The sequence below is a fragment of the Prenolepis imparis genome, unplaced genomic scaffold (genome assembly GCF_030444845.1).
Source record: "Prenolepis imparis isolate NDT839.2.m4 unplaced genomic scaffold, iyPreImpa1.0 SCAF_7, whole genome shotgun sequence".
Classification (NCBI taxonomy): Eukaryota; Metazoa; Arthropoda; class Insecta; order Hymenoptera; family Formicidae; genus Prenolepis; species Prenolepis imparis.
Window position 1 is genome coordinate 8776028 of NW_028141165.1, and position 22733 is coordinate 8798760.

Here is a 22733-nt window from a genome sequence, read left to right on the forward strand (position 1 = left end):
AAAGAAGTTCAATTAAAATATAAATATAGAAGAATATATCGATTAAAGAATATAATTCTTGAAATTAAATTTTACATTGTATAGAGTCTATTTAAAAACCATATTGATTATATTCTTAAAGATTGATACATAATACTTAAAAATTTTAAATACATATATGATAATATTCTTGAAAATTAAAATATTTTTATAGCTGTTAATTGAATCTCTTCTCAAAAAAATGTATTAGCCAAGATAGTCAGTGATTTAAGATATGGAGCTTCATATATTGATTCAATAATCAATTCAATAATCTCATTTTGATTAGACTATTCTTGAAAGTGGAATGATTACTCGCGTGTAAAATCTGGCTTGAGATTCAATCAATTAAAGTTTGTTTGCAATTTACTTCTTTCGAAATCAATATTGAAATGTCAGCAATGTATATTAAGAAAATTTTTATTATTCCTCATTTATTCCACACTGGAAATTTATTCTAAATCGCGAATAATAAAAAAAAGTTCCAAATTGCAATTGCAAACATTAAAGTTTGTAATCACAAATGGGTATTAAATGAATATTAAAAAATATACAAGCAACAAGAGGATATATAGTTGAAGAAATCCTCTTGAAAATCGCTATTAAGTTCTCCGCGCTGTAAATCATTATTATACAATAGATATATATACTCGCGAAAGTAGGGCGACGAGAGAGTGGTTGAAATGTCACCAGAAATGACCCGAAATTACAGACTACGGGCTATATGTATATAGTCTTCACTTGTAGCAAAAAAGGAAGCGCTATAGCCAATCCTCATTACACGTATATCTCCACAGAATGATCGTTACACGCCGTAACGAGAAAATCGCCCGCGGATCGATATCATTACCAATTCAAACGAAGGTCCCGCGTGTGCTTGGTGTTGCTTTTGGTGTGTGAGACACCAAGTACGTATTATACTGCATATTATACTGCTATACGATGCTATGGTGCATATACATATATGTATACACGTATATGCGGTCCCTGTACAAACGTCGCGCGATCAATGAAACGGCGATGACAGGGGGTCACGGGGACACAATGTCGGGGTTCGTCAATAAAACCATTTTATTCATAACACTCACATATCCATTACAAAGTCACAGCCTTATCGGAAATGTCTCTTACGGTAAAGTATATCAACACGCATCGCGTACACCTATACGTACACATCCATATACATATATACGTATATACATATATATATATCCTGTTTCTTTTATTTTATATGTACATAGAAATTCTGCATCTATACATATAGACATAAGTCGTTAAAGCTCTTCTCTCCTCTTTTGTATCCTCCCCTCTTACAAATCGACCCGTAAGAAGAATAAAAATTGCGACTACGCTTCAGGTGAGGATTGACTTTGCGTTTTGAACGAAAGTGCCGGAAACGATTGGAAATATATTATATAGAGAACCTCGGTTCTTTTGGATAACCAGGCCGGTGCGATTTATTACGTAAACATCCTCGATACCAGGTAACTCGAATGTGCTTGTTGTAAAAGAATCGAAACAAAAGATATCGTAGAAAAAAGAAAATTCGTTCGTTTACGTATATTATTTTTTTATGCCGTTTGTCTCGAAATACATATATATACGATTCGTTTCTCGGATTAAAAATATAACGAGTTTACCTATCGTATCGAGGCTCGGTTGTATCGGCTAAACTAATTTAATTAAACGCGCGAAATATTGAACACCTAGGACGTGACGACGACATCGAATTACAAAGTCGGATTCCCACTCGCTGATAAATAGCGAGGGAAATCAAAGTGTTGTCCTACGTGAGATTGATCGATCAAATTTTTTTTATGCTTTGATTCCGGCTGCTTCTTCCCGGAAAGATACATGCGAGTGCACACGTATAATTAAAGTGAAAAAGTAAATGATTTAATCTCTTCTTCATTATATTTTAATTTATAATTATTATTCTAATTATTAAAATTTAATTTTTTTTAGAAATCTCTTTTTTATATGATTATAAATAAATTATTTGAACACGAGAGGCCCTGTCACGTGGACGTGTAGCTTTCGAGCGTCTCGCGCGAAAATAAATTATTGATTACCTGAAATGGTGCACTATATCGAATAAAAAAGAAAAAACAGTATCTTATAAAAGAGTGAGTTAGACGAGTTAGACTCGACGTGATAAAATCGCATGATAAGTGGAAAAGTTCTATTATACTTCGAACGTCATTCTTCCGTGAACGATAACACGCTAGGCGATATATATATTATATATATATATTTTTTTTTTGTACTACGTCACATATTGCTATTCTCTATATCTCGAAAGAGACGATGACGCGCGAAGAGAAGAAACGTCGCGCCTTCTTTGTTTGTACGAAAAAAATATGAAAAAAAAAAGATTATCGCTGAACTGAATAAATTTAATCAACAACCAATTTAATTGTTGACTACATAACCGCGTTCGCGTAATCGTAACTAAGCTGTTGTAAGTCGTCGAAAGACGAATATATGCGACAATAAATAAATGTGTAAATCTATCACCAAAATTAAATGAGACTGTATTATATAAGATGAGATCAAAATGAGCGTAAACGCAAACTAAAATAAATTGATAAGTCTAGATTGGAAGACTAATTAGAAATAAAGCATTTTACCTCTTCTTCGCACTCTTATCTCATGATAATGCGCTGAAAAAATCGTCTGATACGATGATTATATTAATCCAACATAACTTTTTTCTCTTTCTCTCTCTCTTTCTTTCATCTCGATGATACATTTCGAAAAATAAAAGAGAGCATAAAGTGTGCTCTCTGTGCATGGAACGGATTACGGAGGGATCATGATTAACCCTTAACCGATTATATACGTTCTCGAAGAGTCTTTGGTGTCGCTATTGCATTGCGGCTGCAATTAATGGGAATCCTGTCGAGAAAAAAAATGACATACTCACCGGTTAAGGATTAAATATATCGTTAGGAATCAGTACGCCATCGCGATTCTCTTTGCCACCCTTTCGGAGGGGCGGCATGAATTCGCCGGCGAGAAAACGAGCGATGAGCGAACCGTGTCGCTTAACGACACGGACGTTAGATTATCATCTCGTTCTCTCTGTTCTCGTTCTTCTGGTTCTCCTCGTACTCGTCGCAGCAGCAACAACTCGACGTGCAGTCCTCCTGATTCTCGGCGACGTACGTCATGTACGTGTCGATGCTCTTGGCGTCTAAGGACGGCAGGGACCACGAGAGCGAGGTCGTCTCGAGGTCCGGGATGACCGTGTGCCAGGAACTAGGATTGCGCGACTTTTTGGCCTTGCGACTCTTGGTTGACAGTTTTTTGATCGCCTGTAAAAAAGGAAAAAATACCACTCTGTTATAATTCGGAAAGTTCGACGCGAATTCTCTATAATTACGCGACAGAGCCGTTGCAACAAGGCATATCAAATAAGGACATCGATTCACGATATTTCAACGTCGCACGGAAGTTTCACGCCTAGATGAAACCGTGCGAATTAATCATACGTGCGATACGTATCGAAGTCTGTCCACGACGCGAAGCAAGACGCATACGAAAGACTCCTGTCAATAAACGAGCCCTTTAATCGAGCGAGCGATACGCGAAACCTGTGTCAGTGTCCGGATGAGGAATTAGGTCGCAAATAACATATATACAAGGGCGTGCATGCAACACAGTCGAACGTAGGAGGCGAGCCGATTAAAGAGGTCCGCTGACGGATGACGGCTTACCCGCAGGATCCTGCGGCCGGACTTGCCGAGCAGTTTCTTCAGCATCGCGGCCGGCTCCGACGTCAACGTCACCGTTTTCCTCGCCGATTATTTTCCTCGTCGTCGCGTGCGCGAGAGTGCGAGACACGCGTTCCGGGGGGGGATTGATTTTCGGCCCGCGATATATTGCGTGACGATATATCCACCCTGCGTCTCCTCAGCGCCTTTAGGATGCGAATCGACGCGTACGCCACGATGTCACGCGACGAAATACCGCTCCCGTTCGCCGCGCCGCTCTATTTATTACCACCTCGGGACCACCCAGCCCCGGACTCTCTGCGCTCCCGAGCCCGCACGATCATCCCCGAGCGCGGCGAGAGCTCGCGAAAATCAACCGCATCGCATCCTGTCCTGCTCTCGCGCGAGTACTCTCGTGGTCCTCGTGGAGGGGCTTTCCTCTCTTACGGTCCGCTCGAGGCAATTAACCCTCACGAAGATAGAAAGGTTAATCAGCGAGCGGTAATTATGATCGACTTGACGCAATAGTAATTTCCACGGCGCCGCCATCTCCGCGGCCGGAATCGTTTTAATTGATAAAATTAAACGGATATCTATATTTGTCATATTTCACAGATCGCATGTTGCTGTAACTATTTATAATTGAGGATTTTGTAGAAGGACGCTGAAAACATTTTTGGAATTATTACTCGAAGCTTAATTAAATCGAAAAATCCATTTCTCAAATAAATAAACAAAAAATTATAGGTCTTTCAAATACCAAAAATAAGTTTTTGATTATTTTAATGAGAAAGAGTTGCTAAATTTTTTTATTTTCAAAATTTTCTTCTGACTTTTAAGCTTTTTGATATCAGAAAGTCAATAGAGTTTGATTTTTGGAATTTTAATAGTTTTAAATTTGTAAGTTATTAGATTTAGAGTTTTTTAATTTTAATTGTTTGAAATTTAAATTGTTTTGAATTGAATAGCAGAAGATGAATATATACATCAAATAATTTACACAGTTGAAAAATTTGTGTTAAATTTAACAAATATCACATGTCCCAAACGGTCCACAGAAATTTTTGTGTTAATTTAACATAATACGGATATGTTAAATGATGACACGAATATTGTGTTAATATTTTAACATAAAATAAATGCAAACTTCAAGTAAACTTGAAATAAATTTTGTGTTAAATTAACATAGTTTTAATGTGAAAATTAACTTAAAAAATTGTTAATTTTACATTTTATCATCCCCACTTATATTATAAAGTAAAATTAACATTTTTTTTCTGTAAATTTTAACAGATAAATCTTGTCACTAATAATATCGAACATATTTATTGTGTAAAATTAAAAGTAAATATACATTGTGTTATTTTTACACTTTTTTCAGTTATTTTAATAATTTAACATTTGAGTTCAATTAACACAACAGCAATATGTTAATTTAACACAAAAATTTTAACGGGGACCGTTTCTAACAAGAAAACACAAATTTTCCAACTGTGTACATACATTCTCATAACAAGTATTCTTGAGCAACTTTTAAAGATTTTAGCTATTATTTCTTGTCTATTAAAAAATATTAATAAAATTTGTCTGTTCGTTATCGAAAGTTCTTTGAGTACTCTCTCTAATTAAGTAAAAGTAAATATTTATCAAAATGTGTTATCATATACGTTCGATAATTTATCTACTGGTAAAACTTATGAAATATTGACGAAGAGAAAGAAACTAAAGTGATTTATCTATCTCTAACAAGAGACTGCAATATACACCGATTAATCAATGCACGATTCAATAAGGAAGATACACGTGCGTGGCAAATCCATACTGCAATATACTATATATATGACAGAATATAGAATGAGTGCTCAATGGCCCGTGGGGAATAGAGACGAAAATAAGAACGAATTGGATTATAATCGAATGATTGACGAGAGAATTCGTCGAAAGGCACAATCATCGATTGACAAGACGCCGATATGTGATAACTTTATCTTTGATTCCGATCAATTTAATTACATTTAATTGCACCCATTATATCTATGCGCATATATATATATCTCGATATACATACATGTATGTTATTTCTTTTTTCTCTGTACATCTCCAAAAAATATCTATAAATTTCATGGGATTAAACGGCAGTTATTAATTTTCGGATTATATTTGCCGAATGCAGTACATCGAAATATATTAATAATCCGAAAAGTGATCAATACACTGTCAATTATATGGACACAGTTATATTGTAATTAAATTGAACGTGCCTTTTATAAGTGTAATTATATAATATCTATTACATAACATTACTTAATAAATAATAATATAACGTAAGAAATATAACGATAATTTATATGAAACATGAAAGAAAAATGTTTTCAATAGACACGCATTTATCTAAACAATAGATCTCATTTCGGAACGAGAGATATATCTTGCGAGCGCACGCGAAATTTAATCGACGCTTCAGGATGCATTAAATTGAAGCAACGAGCGAGAAGTCGAGAGCGAGCGCAAGAGTAAATCCCGGTTCTGCGATACATACATTTCTTTTCTTTCTTTTCCCTTTTTCTCTCTCTCTCTCTCTCTCTTTATCTCGCGGCTGCTTGCACACGTGCGTGACGTGTGCATGTGACGCGTGTGAGCGCGACTGTTCTCACGCGACGGCACGCGTCGCCCCTCCCCCCTCGACATACGCACACGTTGGGGACCACGTGCCGCCCCACGAAACTCATAATTGTCATAACATACGAGCGTCGTCGTAAAAAGATCGCTCCCCAAAATTGAAATCATAAGTACACTTCGATTCCTTAATCAGACTCACTCCGTTAATCTCCCTCTCCCACCCCAGGCTCTGGCGTTATCTCTAAAACAATCGCGATTGCATTATCGCGAAAATCAATAATAAAATACATCGACAAGAAAAATAATATATGTATTTTCGCGAAAATATGACGTACGAATTCTGCTCCCCCTCCCGACTCGGTCCATCATCAAATGGACCATATCATGGTTCAAGTGGACCATGATATCAAATGGACTTGCGATCGCGACTGTCAAAGTTCGCGGAGCGAGATATCTGTCATCGAGACGGATATCTGTCGCGTTTTTCGCATGATTCATTCAACCCGCATTACGATTATTGCAACGCGAACCCGGCAATCATTTTTTCGCGGACGACGAGGGGCTAACAATCGCCTATCGGGGGTATAACGAGCGACGCGTGGCGCGGTCGCGTGGCTACACAAATGCGCGCTCAAACATCGCGGCCCGGCGAAAATAAGTCCGGTCTAATTGAGGCGGCCGTTCCATTATAGAGATTAGAAACTTCAAACCAGGACAAAGAAAGAGAGAGCCCCGCGCGATTAATTAATGCAAGATCGTGTTACTCTTATTTTTCGTTTCTCCCGGCCGTCTGCGAACAAACGTACCTTTCGAAAGTTTGGAGATCCTTCGGGAAATGAGAGAGAGAAAGAGTATAATTCTTTTGTAGAAAATTAAAAAAAAAAAAAAAAGTTGTATATTAAATAGAGTTAATAGAGAATTGGATTAATTTTTTTGCGCAGATATGTATTTCTTTTATAGCACGATTCCCTTTCTAAAAAGGCATGTTAAGTCGATTTTCGAAGTATTATTGCTTCTTTTTCGCAATGCTGATTGGCTCTTTGTCGATTCGCGTTGTTTTATATTTGTAGCATCGAAAGGCTGTCATCGCGAGGGTGAGCAGTTAGCAGTTTGACAGTTAATCCAAAATAAAATTAAATAAAATAATAATATGTTTTAAATAATATGTTATAATACTTTAAACTTGATTAATATTTTTGACAATTATCAGCTGATAACTGTCAAAAATACTCTCTAACCGAGTTTTAAATAACATATTATTTTTTTTTAAACATTATTTTATTTAATTTTATTTTGGACTAACTGTCAAACTGCTAACCATCGCGATGACAGCCTCTCTATGCTACGAATATAATGCACAACGCGTATCAAGACAATTAATCAGCATCGCGGAAAAGAGGTAACAATATTTGCGAGAATCGACTTAACATGTCTTTTTCAAAAAAAGACTAGAACAAAGTTTAAACGTTTCTTTGTGAAAATTAAGGCCTGTCTAAGTCGTAAAACATTTTCTGAGGGCTCATTTTGTAGGTCTTGAAGACCCCTTTAAAACGCGCCCATAGAAAATGTTGTACGACTTACACAGGCCTTAATTTCCGCGAAAAACGTTTAATTTTTGAATTCAAAAATTAAGGCCTGTGTAAGTCTCGTAGAACATTTTCTTAGGGCTCATTTTGCAAGTCTTAAAAGGACATTTAAATCGCGTTCTCAGAAAATGTTCTACGACTTACACAGGCCTTAATTTTCACAAAAAATGTTTAAACTTTGAATTAAAAAATAAACAACTTTTCTGAACCCCTTTTTATATTTATAGGAATAAACCTTTTTTAAAAAAGGTTTATTCCTAATATTTTTATCATATATATATGTATTAAAATATTTCTAATATAATTTTCACAACTACATTACCTTAACATTTTTTTTAAATAATTCAACACTCACCAATTTGATGTGCGAAATTGTAGACAATGTAAATCTGTAAAATATAAACGTATAAATATTATTATATATACATATATTATTATATATAAAACAATTATTAGAATATTTAAATCATTTATAATATCTCTTAAATATAATACAATGTAGAAATTGTATTTTATACATATACAAATATTTATTATTATTAAATTATTAAAAATTATTATATTTATTATTAAATATTCTAAGTATTTCAAAATATATAAAATCCAGGATATTTTATATTCATTATACAACAATATAAAATTAGAATTATTATCGCGAAGATAAATAGATAATCTCAGAAATAACAAATAAAAAAGTTAATAAATAAATTATAAATTATATTTACCCTATCGTTGCTCCGCCGTTGCCTCCCCGGGCCTCCTCCTCGTAGAAGCTTCGAAACACTTGCACTCGCGTTAACATTTTTTCGTTCGCGACGCGCGGCGACGCCCGCATTTTAGATATCACATTTCGACGCGTTTCGGTAAAACGCGAGAATCGCGAGAGCTTATTCGCGCGCGAATAAAACCGACGCTCTGTTTTCGCGTCGCCGCTTTTTTCAAGGCCCACTTATCGGAAGGCCTCATCGAACGACGATGATGCGTCGACTCCCCCGCGACGCACTCAGGAATCGACGAGATTCCACGAAATGGGCACTACGTTTCACTATGTTTTATATATCACACTTCAACGACGTAGAAATCGCGGATGAACAGCGAAAAACTCTGGAAATTCACGTCGAAAGCGCAACGGTAATTCGATCCGCCCGTGCGATCGCCATTACGATGTCGGTACACGATTTCGCGACGCGATCGGCTTTGTACGATAATTAAGCACGCAAAAACAGTAAACTCACACTTGTACTGTCGCGGATCGGCGATGAGCGTGCAAACGTTGATCGCGAACAACCGAAGATACACCTAGCAAGAGACAGGTTTGTGCCAGTTACGATACGCGCAGCACGCCAAGGAAGCAAAGTCTGGCAAAGTCGTAATGGCGGTGGTCGCGGCTCGCGGCGTACTTCGCTGCGAACTCGGAGCCCGGCTCGGGTCGGCTCGGGTCGGCTCGACTCGGCTCGACTCGGCTCGGCGGGCAACTTTGACTTTACAACCTTGGCGTGTTGCGCGTCCCGTAACTGGCAATGCCAGTCAGCTGATTACTGACAAAAAATATTAATAAGGTGTTAATTTGTTAATTAAATTTTAAAATAATAATGTGTTATAAAATGTAAAATAGTAATATGTTGTAAATAATATGTTATAATGACCTATCTGCATATGTTATATGACCTATCTCTTGTGTTGTCATTATAACATTATTTACAACATATTACTATTTTACATTTTGTAACATATTATTTTAAAATTTAATTAACAAATTAACACCTTATTAATATTTTTTGTCAGAAATCAGCTGCCTAAGCAGTTAATTTGCTAATTAATTTTTTAAACAATAATATATGTTATAAAAATTAAAATAAAATGTTTTAAATAGAGATAATGTTATAGTACTTTAAACTCGATTAATATTTTTTGACAGTAAGCTGATTTCTGTCAAAAAATATTATTAGTTTAAAGTATTATAACATTTATTTATAACCATATTATTAATTTTTTATAACATATTTTTATTTTAAAATTTAATTAGCAAATTAATGCATTAACCAGTTGATTTTTGTCAAAAAATATTAATAAAGCATTAATTAACTAATTAAATTTTCAAATAATAAAATGTTATAAAATGTAAATTTGTAAATTAGCTACGCGCACGCTTGTATTATTCTAGTTTATAGAAAAATATAATTTTAAACAAACAATTGAAATGCGCACTACTTCCTCGGAAAGAGACATTTGACATTGATTTGCGATCAATGAAAATGTAACATTTAATTTTAAATTTATTGTTGGGGACGAGATTTATTATTTTATCGATACTCTGTCGAAATCGTCCACGTTCATTCGCGTAATAGGAAATTTTGCCCACTCCTGAGGTCAGGAGGTCACGGTAATCCCGGCCGTCAGCTGACAGTACGTAGCATATTGCACAAATTTGGAGCTTTAGTGGCGCGGTTCGTGCGCGTCACGAATTACGTCAACGCAAAGTTACGATTTGTCGCAAATATTTGCAAAGTCGGCGAGGCGTCACGATATCAGTCGTTATGGACGTGATACTATCGCCCGCATAATTGGAGTATTTAAACAACACACAAGCGTTGTTATATTCGCGTAGATTGCATATTCAATAAAATCGTGCTATAAATTTAACTTCGTATAATAAACTTGCCTATTCACGTAAATTCAAAATATAATTTCCATACAGATAGAAAGCTCTTATAATTAAATTTACTTAAAACAGAGATTATTTATACTTTCGAGATCAAATGTAAGGAAATGTAATCATTGGAATCATATAAATAACGGTAATATGTGTTAAACGTGTTAAATGCCAAAATTGTTTATTTGTATAACACGTTGATTCGTATTTATTACTTCAGGAAGGCTGTATTACTTATAGTAATAATTACTTGAATTAATTCGAGAAACGCCTAAATAAATAAATTACACCAATTTTAAGAAAACAAAAAAAAAAGATTTTAACTCTTATGTATCACAATCAACAATTCATCTAATATTATCCCATCCATCGTAACATATGAATAATTTTTGTTGTGAACGCCGAGGGAAAACAAAAAGGATGAATAATTTTTGTTTGCTCGCGCGAAAAGAGATTATCGTATAATAGAGCCACCGATTAGGATGATATTTATAACCCCGTAGAGATCACAATAGATCTATATATAATACAGCCACGATATACGCGCGCACGTTCACTGGAAAAAGTAAATAAACACGTGATATACACATATCGCTTAAAGTGGCTAAAATGGAAATACGAGTATCTCTCGAACGCGTGGGAATAGTGCGTACCGAACGTCACACGCGCCTAAGGGACGCATGCAAAATGGGGTGCCGACAGAGACAGAGTGAGAGCGCAAATATTGGCTGTTCGCGCGACGTACAAATAATTTCCGGCCGTTCATTTGCACATATGATACTTATTAATACTTAACACGTATAACACATACACACAATCGAAAATGAGGTACAAAATTCAAGATATATCTTGAATTCAAGATATATCTTGAATTTTGTATCTCAATTATAACATATTTAATATAGTTTCAATATAGAATAATATATTTTTGATATATATATATGTAAATCTAAGAAAAAGTCTAGAATATGTACAAAAAATATTCGCTTTCAGATATTACTCAAAAGTACAGATAATCGATTTCGCTCTTGATAATATGATATCGCTCTTTCTTTTTGCTACATTCAACACAACTTTTCTCTTTCTCAAATTGAGTTTCTTTTCTAAAGTAGATGTTGTTTTCGAAAGATTAATTTTATTTATTATTGAAAAATATATATGCCGTTAGAATTATAATTATATAATTATAACATCCATATTGTAAAATTACTTTTGCAAATATCTGCACTTAAGTTTTGTCTTGATCTTGTTGAATTAATTAATGCCTTCATTATATCAGAGAATCTGTACTTTCGAGTAAAAAATCTAAATATCAAAAAATATATAAAATAAAAATATATTATTATCAAAAATATACTATTATTAATCTATTCTATATAATATTAACTTATGAAATAAATATGTACAACAATTAATGCAATTGTACAACATATAAACATTTAAAATTTTAAAAAATACTTCATATTCTATCTCATTGTGCTCATATCAGGATTGTGCTTTTGCGTTACAATTCGAATCGAGATAGAATATGAAGTAATTTTTTAAACTTTAAATTAGGTTTACTAAAGCAAGGGAATATTCAACTTTTCTGGCTCGAAGGGTATATTTCGCTTATTGCCAGGTAATAACATAGGGATGACTTTAATGCGAAACTCGTGCGGCATAAAATCCTGACAGAAATGGTGAAATTCACTACGGGTATTGATAATGTTTAAATGAGCCATCTCTTTCATCAAGGCTTCTAATTCGCGTTTGTAACTCTCATACTTTTTACAACGCTGGATATAGGAAACTATCTTGGCCAGCTGCACAATGAATTTTTCCGATCGCACTCTAGTCGACAATTGATACTTCGGCTCCATTCGTTTCCACAAGAACTTATAAAGATGATTCGTAGCCCAGTGTTTTGGACGAGGGAGTGGTGGTGGTTTCCATACCTTTCCATTTACCAGAAATGCCTTATTCACTACCTTCGCAGGCTTGGCTTCCTTCCTAGGTTGTTTCTTAGGCAACGCATTAAGGAGTTTCTTATTTTCTGTTTTTAATGCAGCTTTTTTCTCCTCTTCCATTTTCATCGCAGCCATATCACGAGCTACCTCTGCTTTAATCTCCTCATACTTCTTAGCATAGATAGATTGAAACGTTGTCAAGTTCCGCACATTCGATGTAGATGTTTCATCTATCGTTGTAGAAAATTTCAAAATTAAAAAAAAATCAGAATTTACACTTACATAAAAAGAGCCTAACAATTCATTCAAGATGTTTATGGAGGATGGCAATATAACGCAAGAAAGAACAATATTACTATGTCAGTTAAAAATAATCGCACTTCTGTTGATGAGCAAGGTAACATTACAAAAATTGTCTATCCTTCTAGATGCCTTAGATACATTTATTTTACTGATATTCAAAGAAATGTCTTTGCTCAATGCTTTAATTAGTTTACTGGATTTTTAAGATCTAATCAAGTTCTGTTGTCTACATGAAATTCCGTGAATGAATTATTAGGCCCTTTTTATGTGTTTTTATGTAATATTCTTGAATTTAACTTCAAATAACAAGTCTTTTAACATAGAATTCATTACTGTCCGAATATAGATCGTACTTTGCTCAATATTATCTTGGACTAGTACTGAGATGTCTAACAAATGTTTCTTACCTGTTTTTAAAAACCTTGGACTTCCACGAATCGATGACTTTAGAAATGCACTTTCGTATGTAACATCAATTTTTTGCTTAGATCTATTAACAGATCTTTTTGAAGGACTGCTTAATGAATTTGTTGTTAATGAAGATTTTGGATTAGGAATATCAGTCTCCTTATTCTGATTATGTTGAGATAAATTTAAAGATCCTGGACTTCCATGAATCGATGACTTTAGAAATGCACTTTTGTATGTAACATCAATCTTCTGCTTAGATCTATTAACAGATTTTTTTGAAGGACTGCTTAATGAATTTGTTGTTAATGAAGATTTTGGATCAGAAATATCAGTCTCCTTATTCTTATTATGTTCAGATAAATTTAAAGATCTTGGACTTCTAAGAATCGGTGACTTTAGGAACACACTTTCATATGTAGAACCAATCTGTCGCTTAGATCTATTAACAGATTTTCTTGAACTGCTTAAATTTGTTCTTAATGAAGATTTTGGATCAGGAATATCAGTCTCCTTATTCTGATTATGTTCAGATAAATTTAAAGATCTTGGGCTTCTACGAATTGGTGACTTTAGGAATGCACTTTCGTATGTAGAATCAATCTTTTGCTTAGATCTATTAACAGATTTTCTTAAAGAACTGCTTGTATTTGTTGTTAATGAAGATTTTGGATCAGGAATATCAATCTCCTTATCCTGATTATATTCAGATAAATTGATATCATTACTTTCTGCTAGAACATCTTCAAAATTATTATTTTCCATGCTTTTCTGTGCACGTTGCATAAGATAGGATTTAAATTTGAACCGTTTATGATTATTAATTTCAATATCACTTTCATCACTTTCAACAGTCTTATTAGCAGTCTTATTAGATGCAACTGTATTTTCGAACACTTCTTTTGAAGATAATAAATTTGAAGGACCAGCTTCATTATTTTCCAGTAGTAATGTTTGCGATAATTGTATTTCTTTCCTTTGATCATCATTATGATCTTTATTTGCATCAATATTTTGCATTGAAGGTGTCGAGGATTTTTTTTCTAACATCAGTGTTTTTCTCCTGGATATTTTTTTCAAACTATCATTTTTTGTTAGGGTGTTCTGAAAAACATTTTGATCTCTTACTCCTCTACTCCTTCATAGCAATTCGGATAGAGAAAACTTAGGAAAAGTTATATGAAAATAAGGAATATAATTCAAATTTGAGTTTAAGTCCAAATATTTTAAAATTAAAGTCAAATATTTTTAAGAAATTAATTTTTTTATTTTCCATATTAATTTCTTTTAAGTTCCTCATTTACATGTACTTTTTTATGCAAATTGGAATATTTAATTTGTTTCATCTGTCAATTTAATACTTACTTCGGTATCATTTAAGGCATTCAAGAAAACATTGTTACTACTCCTTCTGCTTCTACCTCTCAATAAAACTTTTTTCTTTAATAAATTAGGCTTTTTTTCTTTTTCTGATCCCGAATCAGTTGTTTCCAAGAGATGAGTTTTCTTTAATACTGAAAAATATATATGTCATTAGTATTATACATGCACACTGTAAAATTATACTTTAGCAAATTCATACCTGCACTTAAATTTTGTCCTGATTTTGTTAAATGAGAGCTTTGATCATCTGATACCAATGTTTTTCTCCTGGATATTTTCTCCAAACTATCACCTTTTGTTAGGATATTCTGAAAGATATTTCAATTTTTTACTCCTTTACTCTCATAACACTTTGAATAGACTCGAGAAAAAAAGTCACATGAAAATAAGGAACATAATTCAAATCTGAGTTAATTTATTCAAGTTTAAATATTTTCAAATTAAAGCCAAATATTTTTAACAAATTAATTTTTTACTTTCCATATTTATTTCCTTTAAGTTTCTTATTTTCATGTGACTTTTTTCTCTCCGAGTCTTTTTTATCCGAATTACTATGCAAATTTGAACGTTTAATTTGTTTCATCCATCATTTTAATACTTACTTCGGTATCATTTAAGGCATTCAAGAAAGCATTGTTACTACTCCTTCTGCTTCTACCTCTCAATAAAACTTTTTTCTTTAATAAATTAGATTCTTTTTCTGATTCGGAATCAGTTGTCATAAAAACATGAGTTTTCTTTAATACTGAAAAATATATATACGTCATTAGTATTATACATGCACACTGTAAAATTATATTTTTGCAAATTTATACCTGCACTTAAATTTCGTCTCGATTTTGTTAAATTAGAGCTTTGATCATCTGAAGATTCTAAATGTTTCCACCACTCTGATATATTTGTGTCAGAATCCAATTGCGAATTGAGACTCAGTTGTTTAAGCGTATCATTTTGTGTAGCATTTTTAGTATTAAGTATGGAAAAACGCTGGGAAGACATATTCTCATCCAAGTTATCCCACCAACGTGTTTCCTCTGAAAAGAAGATTAAGTTAGGTTAGGCTAGATTATATTGTACAATTAAAAATTCAATTAAAAAACCTTGTTCGAATTTAATTGTAAAAAGCAAAACACTCAATAATTTACTTCAATAAAATAGAAAAATAAAAAAGGAAATACTCTAACCTTCATCGATAATGTCTGTGTCTGAATTGAGAAATTTAGAGCCGATGAATGTATTCTTGGATAATCGTCTTGAAATTCTTCTCTTAGCCATTATGTTGTACGTTTATCTCGCCTTCTATATAGAACTTTCTGCGTTGAAGAAATTAAAGACAAAGCAAAATATACACATAGAAAAAACGCAAGAACGTTGCACTTGAAAAAGTAAACAAAATTGTAATCGTTAAGTTAATCGATCAATCAACCATTTTCACGTTCAAAATACTTAACTGCGATTGGTTGATTAGCATATTAAAATTAAATCAAACGTTAACTGGTTAACTTCACTTCGCTCACCGGTATATACAAAGTGCAACTAACGCATTTGATATACAACTGACAATGAGATTAAATTAAATTAACGCTTAAACTGACGCTACAAATATTTGATCGATCAATCGGGATGTCCTTATCGAGAAATCCTTATCTCTTTCGCTCTGATCAACCAAATGATTTAAATGATAGAAATGATTGAAAAATTCACGTGCCATAACAGTAGGAAGGAGGAATAAAAACACGGCCCACAGACGTAATAAAATACGTAGATGGAACATCAGCCACCGATATGCGCGCGCGTTCGACTTTAACCTTCAAGTGGCGCTGCGTCACGTGGTCGCGCGGCGGTCGGAATTCGGCGGCGCGGAGTGGGGGTGAGTGGTGGGGGAATGCGCGCGCGGCGCACGGCGCACCCCCCACCACTCACCCCCACTCCGCGCCGCCGAATTCCGACCGCCGCGCGACCACGTGACGCAGCGCCACTTGAAGGTTAAAGTCGAACGCGCGCGCATATCGACACGCGCTCTCTCCCTCTCGTCGTAAGAATACGTAATTTGATACACTCTATACAAGGCTTGAAATAATATATCAGATATATCATATATAATAATGTCAGAAATATACATATATATGGAAAATATTCTAATAAATAAAAATAAATGAAATATAAATGAAGATCATGTGCAATCTATAAAAAATTTATCAAATATTGAAAAATATTCAATATAATGTGTATTAAATACATTCTAGCGAAACATATATATATAACTTTTATAATACAATAAAGTTATAGATGTTTGTTTAATTAATTTATACATATACTAGATGCTGTACATAAATAAAATTGCTAAATAAAATTGCAAGTTAAACAGTATATATACATGATAAATACAAGTTTATGTCTTTTGTTTTTTATTGCTTGGTCCACTGTCTTGATCGTCACTCTGAAAAATTGTATTTGGTTGCGTTTTCTTGTACGCTGGTGCGATCCAATACGGTTCCTCCTCGGCTATTTTCGCGTATTTCAGAATAGCCTCTCTAGGGTCTTGATCGTCCTCTATTCGTTTACTCAGTCCAAGATTACGTATGACATAAGAACTGAGTGTTCCTCCGGAAGATGCTACTCTGCCACCCTGTCCAGAAGTGATCGGTAGATCAGGACGCCTCGATTTGACTGGATCCAGCCTATCCTTCTCCATCTGCTTGCGAACTGATTTTGGTCTATCCTGGCGGAACAAAGGAAGCGCGTGAGGTGTTATAATCTGCTGGGTGGACATTATCTCGATGTGTTTCTGCTTCATGTGCGTCTTTACGACGCATAATTTAGCGCCCCTCATGCTCTTCTTAGGATCGTAATACACCTTGACAATGCCATTGCCGCAACCAACAAACACCTGATTCAATTTTGGATGCCACAACGTTTTGATCACGTGCGAGTTCGTCACAGGGATTTCTCTGACTAGGTCAAACGTCTTACTGTCATAGAACAGCAGTCTACCGACCTCTTTTCCCTTGTTCAACGATTCTCCAGTAACAATCATCGAGTCATCTGGACTGAACATGCAATCTGTTGTGTCGTAACGTGAAAACAGTCCCTTCGCTTCGAAGACTGGCGACTTGAACGCTCGTAAGTCCCACAGTTTCAAACTGTCGTCGCAGGCTCTACTCGCCAGCATCTGTCCGAGATACGAGAAGCTCAAGCTCGAGATCTCGTTACCTTGTGCGTGAGCGTCTCTCAGCAGGAGGGATGGATTCACAAAATTCTTTCTGTGATCCCACATCTGAATCGAGCCATCTATACATCCACACGCGACAGCTGCACCTTCTCGACTGTAAGCACAGGTGGTGGGTATGGTCTTTACTCCATTCTGTGCTCTGCATTTTATCAGACTCTTATGTCCACGTGGCCTATACAGAATCCATATTCTGCACGTACTGTCCTGCGAACAGGTCATATATTCCTCTTTAGTAAACGGATGCCAACAGCCGCTGTTCAGACTGGCGGTATGACCCTTCGTACGTGCCATGTCTGTGATATACTGATCGCCCTTCACGGTCTCGCATTTCTCGAAGCCGTCCCGGTCCAAAACTTTCGCCTGCGCCGACCCTGATATTACCAGTATCACATCCCCAGTCGTAGAATACTGCAAACATTTGATAGGGTGATTCTCACAGGGTTGCAAGGTCCTGAAACTCTTCATGGACGTATCCATACCGGCGAAATCCCAGAAACAGACGTCGTAATCGACGGAACCGGATGCTAATCGAGCTCCGGATGGATCTGCAGCGATGGCGATGACTGCTTTGGTGCCATGAGTCATCGAGACCTCGTGAGTGCAGGGAATCTTCTCCGCCAGTGTTACTTCTTCCTCGGAATCGGACGATTCATCATCGTCATCATCGTTCTCGTCGTCATCGCTCTCGTTCTTCTTCTTCTCTACGCTCTTCTTCTTTTCTTCGTCCTTTTTTTCCGCGTCCGAACTAACGGACAACGAAGGCGGCAGCGGGCCGATGAAATCATCGTCGTCGTCGTCGTCGCTCTCTTGGTTTTCATTCTTCTTCGACTCGGTGCTTTCTTCGTCGGGAGACTTGTCCGTCACGAGGGCAGCTGCTTTATTGCTGCTGACGGTCTTGCTGATGTTCTCCAACATTTCCTGCACGTCAAACCACTTGGCCTTTTTACCGAAGCCCGTGATACCCATCACTGTCTGCATATTCTGGGTCTCCTCCTCGTCCTCCGGCCTGATCTCCTCCATCTTCTTCACATTGTTCTCCTCGCGTTTCTTGCCGAATGTGCCGAATCCGGAGCTGGAGACTTCGACGGACGCCTCGGTCGCCGGTTTCTCCAAATTGGTGCTTATCTTGCCGAAGGTTATGATCTTCTTCGAATTCATTCTGCCGATTTAATTACTTATTTATTTATATGACATTACACATTTGTATGACATTAACATGTAATAATCGACATAAAATCAAAAAGTCGAATAACCTTTTATATTTACCTGATATTTACATAATATGCGATTTATTATTGTTCGTTCCTGTTAGTTTGTTGTTGTGAAAACTGAAAAAGTACTTTTCACTTTTCAGAGTGACCAACGATTGAACGTGAAAAATATCAAGTTGTCAACTAGGAAAATGGAACTAGTGATTTCCATTGGACTGCGTTACTGCGTACTTTGAATGAGTCACGTGCTTTCTATACATGTATATATATACGTATGTATGTATGTGGGAGTACTTGTACTTGTGTGTGAATACGCTATCAATCCTAACCATGCAATTATAACCTAATCGCAATCGTATTTCTACGTTATTTCGCGCAATTTTGTGATTTCGAGGAAAAATGAATTCTCAGTCAAATCAAAAAATAAGATGGAGCCTCCTTGAGCTTACCGGACTCTTGGAAGAAGAGGATGCTCACGTACATTTCGAGAGAACCACCAAGCATCTCGCGTTACATCCGTATCACTTGAGTAACATTCAGCGGGGTTTGAATCAAATATTAAAATCGTCATTGAACAGCTACGACAAAGAGTATGTAATGTTATACACATATTTATATTTTACATACATTCTATATATTTCATAAAAGAGAGCAGCATATTTGCTATCTTTCATATGTGAAGAGTGCTTTATCATTCATTCAATGCTTTTCCGTTATTGCAGTTAATTAAATGCAAATTCAATGTTTAAAAAAATGGAAAATAGAAAAAAATCGAAATTGAAGTATTATTAATATGATTATTCTTGTTGCGACTTTGTTATTATCATTCTATCAATTTATTACTTGTATGTTTAAGTAGCGTCACAAATAATTGCATATTTAGATTTATTGTAAAATTGTGCATGAATAAAATGTTGTATTTCTAAGAGTATATTCTATAACATTTGTCTGATATATAACAAATATTGAAAAATTAAATTTTCATTAAATTTAATTAAACAATTTTGTATTTTTCAGGTTGAACGGATTTGTGTTAACTTTTAAGAATCCTAAATTGCTTAGTAATTTTGGGGAGCTACTTTATGACTCTCCCTTTATTCATGTTGATATAGAAGCAGAGTTTTATTTGTTTCGTCCAGTGGTTGGATCTTATCTGAAAGGTAAATTATATTTCTGTTAATTGTGACATATTGAAAAGTCAATTATAAAAAGATTTAAAATTATGTTTGATTTACAGGTACAGTGAACAAGAAAGGCTTGGACCATATTGTAGTACTAGTACATAAAATATATACTATATCTATTCCAAAACCAGATGATGTGGAGGAATGGTTAGGAGATTCGGTGGAGATTGGTCAAGAAATAAGATGCTGCATAAATCAAATAGATAACAAGAGTAAGCCTCCTTTTATCCGTGCCACCTTAAATTCCGATTATTTGCAAGGCTGCAGATTGTCAGAGAGTATAAATAATATTCATATGGAAAATGTTACTGAAAACCATAACTTGAATATTACTATTAAGATTGAGAAAACAAACGGTGAAATATCAGAAGACAATGCCATTTCTGATCAAGAAAGAAAGAAACATCGGAAGAAACATAAAAAGTCTCATGAGTTTGATGTTTTTAAAAATATTAAATACGAAGATAGTGCGGATAATACTATTGAAAGACATAATGTGAATAGCATTGTTAAGATTGACAATTCAATTAATGAAGAAGATGATACTGTCTCTGATAAAGAGAAGAAGAAACATCGAAAGAAACATAAGAAATCCTGTGAGATTGCTTCGGAATCTTTCTTTAAGGATCAGATAAAAGCTGAATCAACCAATAATACAGAAAACGATATTTATAGGAATATCAAATGTGAAAATAATGATAATACAGATAGTATTATCGAAAGTAAAAATCTAAATAATACTATCAAGATTGATAACTCAATTTATCAAGAATTAGAAAACGATGCTATTTCCGAAAAAGAGAAAAGAAAACATAGAAAGAAGCACAAGAAGTCTCGCGAAAGTGATTTAGAATCTAGCATTGAGGATAAAAATAAAATCAAATTGCACAATAATACGGAGAACGATAGTTACATAAATATTAAATGTGAAGGTAATGTTAACGATACAAATAGTGCTACTGAAAGCTGCAATTTGAATAGTAGCACTATTAAGATTGACAGTTCAATCAATGAAATATTAGATGATGCTGTTTCTGATCAAGAAAAAAAGAAATATCGAAAGAAACATAAAAAATCTCATAATCTAGAATCTATCACTGAGGATAAAAATGATATCAAATTAAACAATAATACAGATAGCAATATTTACAGAAATATTAAATGTGAAGATAATATTTATAACACAAACAGTGCTATCGAAAGTCACAATCTGGATAAAGTTATTAAGATTGAAAGTAAAATATCAGAAGATGCTACTTCCGACAGAGAGAGGAATAAATGTAAAAAGAAACGCAAAAAGTCTCTTGAGACTGATACAGAGAATGAAGCCGCATCTGATTATTTAGGAGATTGCAAGAGAAGAAAAACATCTATATTTTCGGATTCAGAATCAAAAACTCATATTACAATAAAAACTGAGAAATTTGATTCGGATCTAGAATTTAAATCTCCCATTAAAATAAAAGTTGAAAAAGTCTGAGTTGAATATATTCTAACTTCTAATTGATACTAAAAATTGATACTAAAAATACCAATACTCGTATACATATACAGTCTCTAGCTCTATACATAACAGAATTGATGTCTCGTCGATTATATTCATTGCGAGGAAAGTAAAAATGTATGGCAATATAATTGTTTTTTTAATTTGTGTGACAACTTTAATTTTTTTACAGATCAATGATAAATTTAACGATAAGACAAAATAATTATGTATAAAGTGATACATATATGTATAATATGAAACATGAAAACATTTTTATTGGTAGATATAAATTATTTTAACATATGTTAATGTAATTGTCATGTACTCTGCGAATTGAAAATTTGGACATTTAAAGCTCCTGAAACTATGCACCATTAATCAATCAACCGGAGACCAAATTGTGTGCCTCAGTAATTTATTTCATTCTTACTTTTCTCTAATCAGTTGCAGTTATGGAATGTACTTTCTATTAAACATTTAATAACAATTTTATAATTGGTGTACAAATATTACGTTAATATTTGATGAGAATTATACATTTTGATAAATCTGTGTATCAAAGTATACAAGTAGATTTACTCAATACTTTTTCTTATTAATGTATATTACTGTAATTAATCACAAATAATTTTTTCTTTTTGCACTGTACATAAGAAAGTTATTTTCGTAATCATTCACCCACTGAGAAATCAAATTTATTTACTGATAAAAGTTTATATAGAATAGTATAGAAGTTAAATAAATAGGATTTAGATATGTATATATAACTGCAATTGTGTGTTCCCACAAATAATTGAAACTGTTGTATAGAAGAAAGAAATTTTCGCAATTAGATTAGTCCGAGAAAGAATTTATACATAAGATTTACCGAATAGTCAACGTATCAAGATGTAAATATGTATCTCTTTTTTTAATGTTGAACAATAAATACAACAGAATGTCATGTTATTTACATTAGAATTCTTATATTATCTTAGCACATTCC

General features: G+C 34.3%; 4 protein-coding genes across 5 annotated transcripts; 1 reads left to right on the top strand and 3 right to left on the bottom strand.

Annotated features, from left to right (window-relative positions):
* Nucleotides 1-1071: 1071 nt before the first annotated feature.
* LOC145938292 (uncharacterized) lies at nucleotides 1072-9417 on the bottom strand. Of its 2 annotated transcripts, XM_083041785.1 has the most exons (3): nucleotides 8665-9417; nucleotides 8295-8328; nucleotides 1072-3335 (listed from the first exon to the last, which is right to left on the bottom strand). In XM_083041785.1, exons 1-3 carry the CDS (start codon nucleotides 8772-8774, stop codon nucleotides 3081-3083), a joined length of 399 nt encoding a protein of 132 aa, XP_082897911.1. In that variant the 5' UTR covers nucleotides 8775-9417; the 3' UTR covers nucleotides 1072-3080. The 2 variants fall into 2 exon arrangements, with proteins under 2 accessions (XP_082897911.1, XP_082897912.1); XM_083041786.1 differs by lacking the exons at nucleotides 8295-8328; nucleotides 8665-9417 and adding an exon at nucleotides 3738-4099.
* Nucleotides 9418-10756: 1339 nt separating this feature from the next.
* On the bottom strand, nucleotides 10757-16480 carry LOC145938284 (uncharacterized). Its single transcript, XM_083041775.1, has 8 exons — nucleotides 16344-16480; nucleotides 15820-15948; nucleotides 15451-15669; nucleotides 15238-15380; nucleotides 14835-14943; nucleotides 14618-14766; nucleotides 13252-14356; nucleotides 10757-12771 (listed from the first exon to the last, which is right to left on the bottom strand). The coding sequence occupies exons 2-8, from the start codon at nucleotides 15908-15910 to the stop codon at nucleotides 12155-12157; spliced, it is 2433 nt and encodes an 810-aa protein (XP_082897901.1). The 5' UTR covers nucleotides 15911-15948; nucleotides 16344-16480; the 3' UTR covers nucleotides 10757-12154.
* A 360-nt stretch (nucleotides 16481-16840) lies between these two features.
* Nucleotides 16841-19653, bottom strand: LOC145938287 (gastrulation defective protein 1 homolog). The gene is made up of 3 exons (XM_083041778.1): nucleotides 19528-19653; nucleotides 19134-19195; nucleotides 16841-19026 (listed from the first exon to the last, which is right to left on the bottom strand). The coding sequence occupies exon 3, from the start codon at nucleotides 19023-19025 to the stop codon at nucleotides 17028-17030; it is 1998 nt and encodes a 665-aa protein (XP_082897904.1). The 5' UTR covers nucleotide 19026; nucleotides 19134-19195; nucleotides 19528-19653; the 3' UTR covers nucleotides 16841-17027.
* Polr1f (RNA polymerase I subunit F) lies at nucleotides 19364-21897 on the top strand. Its single transcript, XM_083041779.1, has 3 exons — nucleotides 19364-19668; nucleotides 20096-20238; nucleotides 20316-21897. The coding sequence occupies exons 1-3, from the start codon at nucleotides 19478-19480 to the stop codon at nucleotides 21740-21742; spliced, it is 1761 nt and encodes a 586-aa protein (XP_082897905.1). The 5' UTR covers nucleotides 19364-19477; the 3' UTR covers nucleotides 21743-21897.
* The last annotated feature ends 836 nt before the right edge of the window (nucleotides 21898-22733 follow it).

What these genes read in the sequence shown, in the direction of transcription:
- LOC145938292 (XM_083041785.1), bottom strand. Translation starts at nt 8,774, where the DNA reads ATGCGGGCGTCGCCGCGCGTCGCGAACGAAAAAATGTTAACGCGAGTG. An exon ending in AACGGCGGAGCAACGATAGG is followed by an intron (nt 8,329 to 8,664) that starts GTAAATATAATT and finishes TATATTTTACAG; the next exon opens with ATTTACATTGTCTACAATTT. An exon ending in CAATTTCGCACATCAAATTG is followed by an intron (nt 3,336 to 8,294) that starts GTGAGTGTTGAA and finishes CCTTTTTTACAG; the next exon opens with GCGATCAAAAAACTGTCAAC.
- LOC145938284 (XM_083041775.1), bottom strand. Translation starts at nt 15,910, where the DNA reads ATGGCTAAGAGAAGAATTTCAAGACGATTATCCAAGAATACATTCATC. An exon ending in GAGACGAAATTTAAGTGCAG is followed by an intron (nt 15,381 to 15,450) that starts GTATAAATTTGC and finishes TATATTTTTCAG; the next exon opens with TATTAAAGAAAACTCATGTT. An exon ending in ATGCCTTAAATGATACCGAA is followed by an intron (nt 14,357 to 14,617) that starts GTAAGTATTAAA and finishes AATGTTTTTCAG; the next exon opens with AACACCCTAACAAAAAATGA.
- LOC145938287 (XM_083041778.1), bottom strand. Translation starts at nt 19,025, where the DNA reads ATGAATTCGAAGAAGATCATAACCTTCGGCAAGATAAGCACCAATTTG.
- Polr1f (XM_083041779.1), top strand. Translation starts at nt 19,478, where the DNA reads ATGAATTCTCAGTCAAATCAAAAAATAAGATGGAGCCTCCTTGAGCTT. An exon ending in TTGAACAGCTACGACAAAGA is followed by an intron (nt 19,669 to 20,095) that starts GTATGTAATGTT and finishes TGTATTTTTCAG; the next exon opens with GTTGAACGGATTTGTGTTAA. An exon ending in GGTTGGATCTTATCTGAAAG is followed by an intron (nt 20,239 to 20,315) that starts GTAAATTATATT and finishes TTTGATTTACAG; the next exon opens with GTACAGTGAACAAGAAAGGC.